We start from the raw sequence: 12,204 nt of genomic DNA on the forward strand, positions 1-12,204 counted from the left end.
CCATGTGATGAGGATTTGATTACAGTTTATGGTTTGGGTTTGAGATTATAAAGTGATTTGATAGTTTGTGTCAAAGGTGTAAAGATAGAGACCCTGTACATTCTGATTGCTTTGAAAACGATTGTTTGTACATATGCAAACTGTTATTATTATTTGGCTCATATGTTTATGCTTCTCATGATAGCATCAATACAAAATTAAGATCACCTACATCGCTTAGCCTTGGATGAAAGGATCGATGATGTGGAGCTTTGTTGGATCGAAGGTGTTACCTAGATCTTCTTCTTTTTTATTAGGATCATCTATACGGTTAATGCGTTGGGGGTTGAATGATCTATCGCTAGCACATCGGGGATCTTTCTTTGGATTGGCTTAAACACTCGGTGTGGCATCGAAAAGATGTGGTGCCTAAACTGGTATGGCTTGGATTCATTTTCTACCACCTACTCATTTGGAATCCTTTCAAAGTTCGAGGTGAAGCGGCTTCGGCCTTATGTTTGGCTCCAGTAAGTTGGAGGTGTTTTGGTTAGTTCCCATTGAAGTGAAATTCTCTCTATCCATAGTAGTAGAAAATGTGGATGGGTGGACTGATCGATCCCACACAAGGTCTGGTGCTTCTACTTAATCATTTAAGATTTTGAAGTTATGGTATACCCAAATTTTGTTATGCACTAATTCATGGTTTGTCTGTTTCATTTAGATAGGGCGTTAAAAGATTCTCTTTTCTTATTTTCCTATGTCATCTATGCACTCTATTTCACCCTACTTTTTCTCTCTTTCTCTCTATTCCCGCAAACTGGTGTACACATATATTCACCCTGGTCATTTTCTTGAGTACGCTTTCATTCAAACATATTCAATTGTAGCATCAGTTGTTAAGTACCTCTGGATGCAGTCAGGCTCATGTATTAAACTCCATGCTAAGTCGAACACTAAGAACTCCCCCCTATGTTATCATTTTCATAGCTCTGATGTATATTAAAATTGTATAATTCTCGCATAGATCCCTGAGGAAGAGTATCTCTCAGCCTAATATATAATCTAATTAGTGTAGGTAACGATATGAAAATTTTTAGCACACTCAAATGTTCACAAAAGTCAGAAACATAGGTTAATTCATGAAAACTAATATTTTTTAAGAGAATGAGAAAGATACATAATAATTTTCTTTTCGAAGAACGTGTGTGTGTACATAAGAGACATGGTATGTGGCATAAGAATCCATTTTTTATGAGTAAGTTCAAATTGATAATTTTGGATACTTGAGATGGGAGCAAGAGTGTGACAATCTTCCACCCCAAAAAGCTCAAAGGCCATGAAGATTAAGCCAACCCAAATTGGGCCTACTCTTAGGAAGAAAGGTGAACCTAACCCTGATCTTCATATGCATGCACAAATAGAACTCTTAAAAGAGTGTCTAAGCATGCATGAAGCACCAAGATTCTTTGCTATCTCAAGCTTCCAATATTGCAAAAGATAGTCAATGTGCGCACGCATGCACGCAACCATCAAAACTTCCCGATGTTAGCATATACAACCTCTTTCGTATTGAAATGTGCAATGGATTGAGGGTTTGGATAGAGTTTGACCATACATGCTATTGGCACTTGTTAAGTAGCCCTACCCTTATTAATCATTCAATTATTGTGAAGTAGTCCATCCACCCTGATTTGACTTGCATCAAACCTTGCTGCATGGGATCAAAATTTATGAATAGAAATTTATTTGACTCAGGTCTGACCTTCCTGAAAATTTACTCAAAAAATATAAGCCACATTATTTAGTCATTTGACATGACATGAGCAAAATGTACAGCACTCAAAACTAGAAGGCTAAAGTTATAAGCAGTTATTAACTTTAAAAAGCGGCATAATATATGTACACCTGTGGCCCCGAGTGACATAGGGTGAGAGAGCACACACAACAATCCATGCTTTGTGGCTTTCTGATCATGCAAAAAGGCTGCTGAAGTAAAGCATTGCAAGAAAGAAAGTCATGTAAATATGTTGTTGGTTTTATTCCGCACGTTGTAGACTCGACGACACTTAAAAAAGATTAATACAAATGGTTTTATCCAAACCTTTTGGAATTAAACCATGGCACACCTCAATCATTTCTAAACATCTTTATATGGTCCTTTCTGTCCTGATCAGATAAGAAGCCTAAAGACTAATAAGACATGAATACATAATTAACCTCTGCTCTTGCAATTGCTGGCAATTTTTTGTAAATCACTGCGATAATGCCCTTTACTGATCTAAATAATAGGTAAAGAGAGCCTCAAGAACTCTTTTTTTGGAATCAAAATATTGACGAGCCTCTCATTAAGAGTAATCTCTCGCCAAAGAAGAAGCCATCGACAAGCAATGGCGAGAACTCTGCGGCTCAAAATTAAGCTGATGGTGACAGACTTTGACTTATACAAGGGTAGGTAGAGAGAAGAAAGGTGCCTTTTTTACCTCCCCTTCTCAAGCTTCACAATACTCTTACCCCCCTTCAAAAACAATACATGGCACCCTGTCAACTTGCAAACTTATGCTTTGCACTTTGATATCACCGTGCAAATTTTTATTACTGCTTGCAGACTGACTCTCTCTCTCTCTCTCTCTCTCTCTCTCTCTCTCTCTCTCTTCCCCCCCCCCCCCCCCCTGCAAAGTTTCGTTGCCATTTGACAAAACTTCCCTCATCAAATCTGCTAATCAGCACATGCTTTTGTGCACAACATCTCATTTCTTGCTTATGGCTCTAAACTATGATAGCATATCTGACCTGAGCATCATCACAACATTTATCAATTTCCAAAAACCTACTCCGCCCCTCTTCTAGATCCTGCTTCACAAAGTGATGGGTATTCTTCCACATGCATCTAATGTGATCCTCCCCTTCATACTCCTAACATGTGCGAAAATGATGATTGTTAGCGTGACTGCCAGCAGTTCAAATGTTCCTCAATGTCGCACAATCTGTGGAAACCATGATATCAGATTTCCTTTTGGCATAGATGCAGGATGTGGGAGTCCTCAACTCTCAATGTATTGTGCCAATGGAAGCACATTACAGATGGTGTTCACCTCGAAAATTTTCTTCGTAGAACGAATAGATTATAGCAATCACTTGCTGTTTTTAAGAGACCCATTTATGTCCAGCTGTGCAAACCTCAACTTTAATAGTGCTGGGCTGGATCTTAACCTCGAAGATACAGGCTTGGTCCTCAACCCGGGCAGCACAATTCTCCTCCTAAATTGCTTATCCTTTGCTCAAGGGATCAACCTCTTGAATGACCAGTATGATTGCCACAATCCCACATGCTTAGCCTTCATCGGCAGCTGCCATACCAACGATCTTCTAACAAGCTGCTGCCGCATGACTGACCCCCACAACAAGATCGACCTTTACCCCATGCAATGCATGTCATATACTAGCATATACAGCCCACAGGACCCCATCTTCAATCCTTCATCTTGGTCATACGGGATAGAGCTGCAGTGGAACCTCCCGCCTGATGTGGCTGCTGCATGCAACCGATGTGAAGCTAGAAATGGGGTTTGCGGCTACAGCTCCGAAGACACGCACCCACAATTCAAGTGCATATGCGACTCCTCACTAAGATGCAAAGGTATGCTAAGAACTTACATGCAAAGTGTAAGGCTTACCACATTTTTGCCTGCCTTACATTCTCGTCGTGCTTTGCAGGTTGCATCTCTGGTTCATGTTCTGGAAGGAGGCCAACAAAGCTCATTGTTGGTAAAACTCTAAAGCATAGTGAATAGATGTAATTTATGTTACTAGAGTGCAAGCTGAATTGAACTCTCTCTGTAAGCATGTGCACAAAAGCCATCAGTTCTCCATGTATATGCACAAAAATAATATATTCTGTGTGTTCGCATACTCGCTGAGATGAATATGCTCCTATGTGTATGCATAGGATTCTGTGTGGCAGGGACGGCCATAATCTTGGCAGGCTTTCTGTGCTTGTTTCTGAGCCGTCGAAATAAGTTTGGAAGAATCAGATCCGACTTTGGCACAGAAAGCCTTCCCTATGCGCACGGCGAAGAGAAGCAGGCAGGAATGGAGCTGGCACATGTGCTGGCCACAATGACAGGTCCCCTACCACTTACTCTCTTCTCGTACAAAGAGCTAGAGCATGCGACAGCAGCCTTTTCCGATGCTCAGCTCATAGGAGATGGTGGCTATGGAATGGTGTACAAGGCCAAATTTTGCAATGGAAGGGTGCTAGCTGTGAAGAGGCTGAATCACCAGCATCATCGACGACTTCAACACTTCTATAATGAGGTGCGCATACTCTCTCAGCTAAAGCACCCAAACCTGGTGCAGCTGGAGGGGTTCTGCTTTCAGGACAGAAATCTCATGCTTGTGTATGAATATGTAAGCAATGGAACATTAGAGGAGCACTTACATGGGGAGGACCCTAAGGCAGGCAAACTGCAGTGGGAGACAAGGTTAAACATAGCATGCGATGTCGCAGAGGCATTGGCGTACCTGCATTTTAGTGTGTCACCACCCATATATCACAGAGATGTGAAATCAGGCAACATACTGCTGGATGAAGAAATGAAAGCCAAGGTTGCAGATTTCGGGCTTTCGCGCTTGGTTCCCATGGATGCGACGCATGTCTCGACAGGGCCGCAGGGGACGCCAGGGTATGTAGATCCCGAGTACCATCAATGCTATCAAGTGAGCGACAAGAGCGATGTGTACAGCTTTGGGGTTGTTCTGCTGGAGATGCTGACGGGAAAGAGGGCGGTAGATATGGGTAGAGCGCGCCATGAAATCAACCTGTCGGCATACGCCATAGCCAAGATTCAAGGGAACGCTCTGCATGAGCTTCTGGAACCGCATCTGATGTCTCCTGCTGCCCTGCAGGTTGCTAATCTCGCCTTTTCCTGCATTGCACTGCAACGCGATGCCCGCCCCAACATGAAGGAGGTAGCTTCCCAGCTCCACTTCATTCGTTCAACTCCTTTCAAACCTCTATGACCCACATTGAAGGTGACGACTTGGGTTCAAAACCCACGAGCAACTGAGTTGTTCTTCAAAAAGGTGTATGTTACTCTGTAATCTAAATACCAATAGAACCCATTGAGACATTGTATTGCACATGATGTCTGATGTCAAGTTTGATCCCCAGCATCAATCTGGAAACCAGTCACCACTCTTCATAGCAATAGAGATATTGAATTACTGTTGGGCACCATTGAGTTTATCATCATCCTTCACAAAATGAAAATACACAAAATGATTATACAATTACTTAGGCAGCTTTATTGGCCTAATAATTACCTTAATGGCTCTACTCTTGAAAAAATAAATTATTCCTAATGGCTTCCAAAAAAAAATAAACCCATAAATTTCCTTAGAGTAAAGCTTTCCTTGCAATTTTAGGCCAATGTTCGCTCCTCCAGTGTTCGCTGACAGTTGCTATGCCTCTTTTCCACATGCTAGCCCTCTGTTGTTTGACACTCAACCTTCCACCCTACGTCCCTCAACTCCTGGCGACTCCATCTTGTACTCCTAGTCTGTGGCACTATAGCCACCACCTCCATCTCAATGTCATGTTTTTGTCGTGTGCCGCCCTGTGTGTAGAGACTAGTCCCACCTTATGCCACCTTGAATTAGCACACCCAAGTTTTCACTTTACCCACTGGCCCTTGCTAGCCATTGGTGGCAGGGCACCCATCCCCTCTTTCAATTAGTTGTCCTCATCTACTACTCGTGATTGTCCTGTACAATCCATCCCTTGAGCACCTGTACTTGAAGGAGAAGAGGGGGGGGGGGGGGGGGGGGGGAGAGAGAGAGAGAGAGAGTCCTTTTTTTCTTTAATATTCATTCATTGGAAAGTCTTGACCTTCTATTTTCCATTCATTTATAACCTTCCCATTCCACGCAAGGCCTTCCAATTTCTTTCCCGTTTTACCTTTGAATAATCATCTTAAATTAATGAAACAAAAATTACTTTTTTTGAGATTGCGGAGACCTACTGGCTCTACTCTTGAAAAAATGTATTAATTTGTTAAATGATTCTCTCTACGCAATTGCTCACCTTTAACTATCACACCTAAATCTAAAGAATGTGAATGTGTGTGTGTGTGTGTGTGTGTGTGTGTGTGTGTGTGTGTGTGTGTGTGTGTGTGTGTGTGTGTGTGTGTGTGTGTGTGTGTGTGTGTGTAGCTGTTTAAATCTTAACTAATAAGACATAATTGAATTTTTACATTCAAAAGACAGCTGGCCAAGGAACAATGAACTGATATGTACAAAAATAACTCAGTATCAGAATTATTTAGGTACAATGATTGTAAGAAAGAGGTCCACTTTTAGTAGGGTTGGTAGTAAAAAACTTCCCCATTCCTCAGTGGGTATTTCATCACAGTAATGTTGCTTGCCAAAGAAAATAAAGCCTTCCAAGATAAGATAGAGTCCTTACCTGCATCCATCCAAACAAGACAACAATTATTTTAGCCTTGGATGTGTTTTACAGGTATCAATGGACTATATCAGTTGTTATCCATGTCCATCTTATAGGTTTTAAATACTTTAGACAAGCAAGTTTATTCATTAGTTTTTGGTATGTTTAGCAGTCTTTTATATCACTTTATGGTCTATGGTGAAGTCCATCAGTAGTAAAACTACGAGCCATAGCTTAGTAGCTATGTATAAAAGCAACCATATACTTACCTTCAAGATCAGGAGCACCCATGGTATAAAAGGGTATTTTCTTTAAGACAGAGAGATGTGAAATCCGACTTCTTTTTGTCATCCAAAAAGTCACAGATGAGGGTGGTGACAACCTTTATGTTTAAAACCAATAAGACAACCATGTAACCGGTCAAGAGAGTAGCCCTTTTTTTTAATCAAACCTAGGCAAAAGTTTTGGGAGCTATATACCCAAGCCAAAATAAAATCATCCATATACTTACCTTTATTTCCATCAGTCATTATCAGTTTTCAAGAACAGTAATGTCCGGCCTTACCAACCATAGCTTTTTTGCAAAACCAAAAAAACCTATGAGTTGTTGTATACTTACCTTCACAAAATGCTAGGCTATCACGGACTGTTAATGTCCGGCCTGATATGAGCTCCCCATTTGTGATAAGCCTCAGTGATAATCAGTTTAATCACAGAAAAAACCAACCATTTTCGAACGCTGCCAATCAATTTAGATGCCTCTACCTCTTTAGAGAGAGAGAGAAAAAAAAACAACCAGTTTATAACAGTGAAAAAAACCAGTCATAAAGAAGTTTTTATTTCCGCCAGAGTCAGAGTCAAGTGGTCCATTGGTCTTAACCCTTATGTTGCCACCATTTATATAGTCGGGACACCGTATCAGTCCCCATTTTTGTATACACATCCAACTGTGGCATGTGTTAGAAACGGCCATCAAGCCAACCATCATGTTCACAACCATACACATATACATACTGCCATATTTGTTCAAGAAGCTTTATGCGGAGATGAAGCCTTTTACAGTTTCCTGAGGCTACCCTTATTGCAAAACAACCACCGACCTACATTTTTTTATGCATAAGAGACCCAAGGTCTGCCATGATGTCAAGGCTTTAACGCCATAACCAGTCAGGCTCATAAACCTGCAACGAATCGACAAATCCTTCAATTATACTACATAGGCGATCTATTCAGTCCTGAGGTCAGGAGACGCTTTAATACAAGGCGGGGGTACAATATCCCTAGGTTTACCATATCAAGCTTTGTAAAAGATTATCAACAGAAATAGCATTTGTACACAGTTCTGCAAGAAAAAAGGCCGATGCTTTGTATGCACAAGCAGTCCCAAGGTTCAAAAAAAACCTCATAATACAATAGTTGAATTAATGTAGTGGCTACTTTCTGAGCCGAATATATGCAGGGAAAGAGAATTCATTGCTCAAGTACTTTTAGGCAAAGCAAGAAGTACATAGTGCTATGCAAGGTATTGCATCTTTAAAAAAACCTAAGCTAAGTAAGGCACCTGTGGTCCTTTAGCTGCGAGCTCCATGTTGGCAAGATCATACAGTAGCAAAAAAACAAAAAGAAAATGCCTACTCCAGAGCTAAGTGAGGGGCAAGGTGCGCCCTCACCTTTTTTTATAGTGGTTTGAGCTTCGTTTCCTGAGCGTGATCGGCGAGAGAGGCAAGCCGCCCTCCTGTTAAGCGTCTTCAAGTGATGCACAAAAACTTTCCAAGGGGAGATCTCAGCCCAAGATGCGCAGGCCGCCTCATGAGAGCTCAATGTGTTTAATTTTAAGAGAGTTTTTTTAAGCAAGGACCTAGTCCCACCGGCCATGAGTAGCAAGTTATAAGCTAGTGTCCCATGAGTGCTTCAGACGGGGGGGGGGGGATATAGAAGGAGGGTAAAAAATAAAGCATTTAGTAATACCACAATGTGTGTGTGTGTGTGTGTGTGTGTGTGTACCCGCCCTAACCCAGGCACCACACACAATGGGTCGGTAGTAGGCCCATTGTGTATGGGCCTACTACCTTATGAGAGAGATAAGACTCTCTCTTTGGAATAACAGTCCAGGCCAATTGTGCCTAATGAGAGCTTGAGTGATGGTGTTACAGATCTGATTGCGATTAAATCCATTAAGGCAGTATTTTTTAATTAGTACAGAAATTTCTTCCCAGGCCATGGATGGTGTAGATGAAGAGTAGCAGATTAAGTAAAGAAGGCCAATACAGGAGCAGATAGAGGCCTTGTAAGGCCTATCGCTATTTCTTTTGATGAATTCTATGTGAGGCAATTTAAGAAGATCCTTTCTCCATTTAAATCTAAGGTCATATCCACCTGTAGATAGGGAGTGAAGGGATATTGAAAGGTTAAGAAATTGGGCTGATTTGCAGAAGCTCCCAAGAGTCGAATTATCTGGGGTGGAAGTAGGCTCAATTCTTAGGCAGTGGGGGTATATTTAATCAATCTTTGAAGAGAACAATCTGTTGTTGATACTAAGTAGGTCATCCATATATCTAAAAGTGTGTTTGAATAGTGGAAGTTTTTAATGGTTAGTTTCCATGTTCTTAAGACACCATTTGTACTCAAAAAAGGCTAGGTAAATGTTACACATAAGTGGTGAGCAAGAGAAGCCCATAGGGATGCCAAGACCTTGATTAAAGCAGCAACCACCTGCTATAATAGTACAGTTGTTCAACAACCAAAAAATGTAGGAGCAAAGTTTTGCTTCATTGAAGTGTAAAGGGTTTATGGAGTGAGATGTTTGAATCCATCTACGTTTCTTGGCTAGAGAGATGAAAAGATGTTTTCTTTTTCTAGCATTGGTAAATGCTAAGTTAATGACCTTGGCTAGTACTGCCTTAAGGCCAAGATCCCCACTAAGTGGGATGTTTTCGTAGCATTGCGTAATATCAACTATAAAGATGTGGAAAATATATTGAGGAAGGTTGAGTGTGACTTTTGTAGCATTTTTTGTAAGCCAGAAGGGATTGCATTGGATATTTAGGAAATCCTTGCAGATTTTCTGTTTCTCTGCACAGATGATTTCTAATTCTGTAAGAATAATATCAAGGCAAAGAGTAATATCTTTGGTGATATCTGTGAAGATACTGTTAGAGGCATCAGATATCCATCTGAATATATGTTTGTGGAATTTATATGTAGGAAATAGTACTGGTAACTTGGTGTTACTGATAGCATAGCCAAGCTGTCCTAAATGTTTAGAGATCTTGTTAGATATGTCTTGCGGTGTTTTGTTGGTATGACAGGATTCTTTTCCTGATACTCGATCTCGAGCTGCTTTCCATGCAAGGTGTTTGCACATAATAGTAGGATAGTTAGAGATTTTGTCAAGCCCGACTACTAACCATTTATCTGAGATTAGTTGAAAGTCAAAAACTAGCTGAGGTGTAAACCAAGAACTATCAAAAGAAAGCCACTTTCTAGGACGTAGAGAAATTTTGTGAAGGAAGCATTCCTTTACTAATTCCTTTAAGTCCAGTAAGACTGTCATCTCCAATTGGAGAGCATTGACCAGGTCAGTGAGGCAGCTAAGTAAAGCTGATAGGGCAAGGTAAGGGTTTTTTGGATAGTTGGTTATGTGATTGAGTCCTTTGGCTAGTAGCTTACGTATTGTGACGTTACCGATAATGTTGAGGTTCTGAGTACAGACATGGTTCCCAAATCCTTCAAAATTCCTGAAGAATGAGGTAAATTGAATGCATGTACAGTAAGGGATTGTTTCTTGTCTAAGAAAGTCATTGTTTAAAACTAATCCTTTTATAGGATGATGATATTTCCATCCAATGAGAATATTGTCAAGCAGTTTATGATTTCCAAAAAATAAGTCAAAACACTCACAAAAAAGACTTTTTGGTAAGATCCAACCGAGAAGTATGTTGTGAAACAGATAGTGTACATAGATAGCACCATAATTCGAATCATCTTTGCTGAGAACTTTTCTTCCACATAGGTTTGTAGAGACCTGCAATATATTCAGGGGTTAGATTTCAAGGAAGTTTCTGATTGCAGGGAATTTGCCTCTCCCTCTAGTAAAGCTACGAGACTTTCCTCGACTAGATGAGGAGCTAGGTGTAAAAAAGGAGGTGAAAGAGTTGGGAGAAGCTAAAGAGTTAGCTCTTTTTAGAGCAGGAGAATCATCATCTTCAATACAAGGTTTAAGCAGATTAGTGATGTATTTGACTCCTTTGTAGTTAGCATAAGTGGTGAGGTATAGACCGGGCTCATCAGCTTTAAGTTCTTTCAGAATATCATGCATCAATCCTCGGAAGATGTTAAAGGCAATTTGAGCAATCACAATCTGCTTGGCCTGTCCACCTAGCCAAGAGCAGATGAGGGATAGATGAAAGTCTATTGGTTTCTCTGGGAACAACATATCCAAATGGTTGAGGATATACCATATTGCATGGTCAAACCACATGATGCTTGATTCACAAACCACATGATGCTTGATTCACAGGTAGCTTTGGGGTCAAGAATCTGCAGGCACATTTTACATAGGGGCGGAAGATATTCCAGATAGACTCTGTGTAGAAATCTGGGTTACTTTTCGCAAATTCTATGCTACCCTTAGTATGTATGTACAATCCAGCATTAGAGGGGCATTTGGAGTGGTCGATAAGATGAAGGTTAAAGGGGGCTTTAATCAGTTCTCCCTTGTCCAAGAATTGCCCACCTTTAAGAATTTTAAGTTTACAGTCTTCCACTATTGAGGCGGGGAGGTTGGCCAAGTATACCCAGGTTTCACTAAGAATAGGTGCTAGGAAGGCTTTGTTTGGTAGAGCCCACAGTTGATGGTCAACTCCGAGAGATTCAATTTCTATTTGTCTTATTGGTAAGACAGGAAAGACTTTTGAGATTTTAGGTACCATCTCAAGGAGATTAACATCATTGAGAGAGCAAAGATTATTTTGAAACTCTTTTATTGCTTCTAGAGCTGCACTATCTCGACAGAAGAGGCCACCAGTTGGAGGGATGGAGGGGGTATTTGGAGGGATGGAGGGGGTAGTTGGAGGGATGGAGGGGGTATTTGGGGTCAAGAATCTGCAGGCACATTTTACATAGGGGCGGAAGATATTCCAGATAGACTCTGTGTAGAAATTTGGGTTACTTTTCGCAAATTCTATGCTACCCTTAGTATGTATGTACAATCCAGCATTAGAGGGGCATTTGGAGTGGTCGATAAGATGAAGGTTAAAGGGGGCTTTAATCAATTCTCCCTTGTCCAAGAATTGCCCACCTTTAAGAATTTTAAGTTTACAGCCTTCCACTATTGAGGCGGGGAGGTTGGCCAAGTATACCCAGGTTTCACTAAGAATAGGTGCTAGGAAGGCTTTGTTTGGTAGAGCCCACAGTTGATGGTCAACTCCGAGAGATTCAATTTCTATTTGTCTTATTGGTAAGACAGGAAAGAATTTTGAGATTTTAGGTACCATCTCAAGGAGATTAACATCATTGAGAGAGCAAAGATTATTTTGAAACTCTTTTATTGCTTCTAGAGCTGCACTATCTCGACAGAAGAGGCCACCAGTTGGAGGGATGGAGGGGGTATTTGGGGTGCAGACAAACGAGGGATTAAGTCCACAGAGTTTTCTAAGGATATTTGACAGCTCAGCACCAGATGAGGAGAACAGGGCAAGCTCTTGCTGATATTGTGAATCAAGGACAGGAAGTTGGGCAATGTATTGGGAAAGCAGATTAACACCTTCTAGGGGGTCTTT

The 12,204-nt window shown here is 41.0% G+C and overlaps 1 protein-coding gene across 2 annotated transcripts; it reads left to right on the forward strand.

The window, feature by feature from the left end:
- Nucleotides 1-1,941: 1,941 nt before the first annotated feature.
- On the forward strand, nt 1,942-5,340 carry LOC147432112 (LEAF RUST 10 DISEASE-RESISTANCE LOCUS RECEPTOR-LIKE PROTEIN KINASE-like 1.4). 2 transcript variants are annotated; one of them, XM_086492118.1, is made up of 4 exons: nt 1,942-2,427; nt 3,002-3,616; nt 3,694-3,744; nt 3,926-5,340. In XM_086492118.1, exons 1-4 carry the CDS (start codon nt 2,367-2,369, stop codon nt 4,996-4,998), a joined length of 1,800 nt encoding a protein of 599 aa, XP_086348244.1. In that variant the 5' UTR covers nt 1,942-2,366; the 3' UTR covers nt 4,999-5,340. The 2 variants fall into 2 exon arrangements, with proteins under 2 accessions (XP_086348244.1, XP_086348243.1); XM_086492117.1 differs by lacking the exon at nt 1,942-2,427 and having other exon boundaries at nt 2,442-3,616.
- The last annotated feature ends 6,864 nt before the right edge of the window (nt 5,341-12,204 follow it).

Source organism: Adiantum capillus-veneris, chromosome 20 (assembly GCF_014529385.1).
Source record: "Adiantum capillus-veneris isolate H3 chromosome 20, ASM1452938v2, whole genome shotgun sequence".
NCBI classification, from domain to species: domain Eukaryota; kingdom Viridiplantae; phylum Streptophyta; class Polypodiopsida; order Polypodiales; family Pteridaceae; genus Adiantum; species Adiantum capillus-veneris.

Coding starts and splice junctions, on each gene's coding strand:
- LOC147432112 (XM_086492117.1), top strand. CDS start 2,845: ATGGGTATTCTTCCACATGCATCTAATGTGATCCTCCCCTTCATACTC. Junction 3,617..3,693: donor CTCCTCACTAAGATGCAAAG/GTATGCTAAGAA, acceptor CGTGCTTTGCAG/GTTGCATCTCTGGTTCATGT. Junction 3,745..3,925: donor GCCAACAAAGCTCATTGTTG/GTAAAACTCTAA, acceptor GTGTATGCATAG/GATTCTGTGTGGCAGGGACG.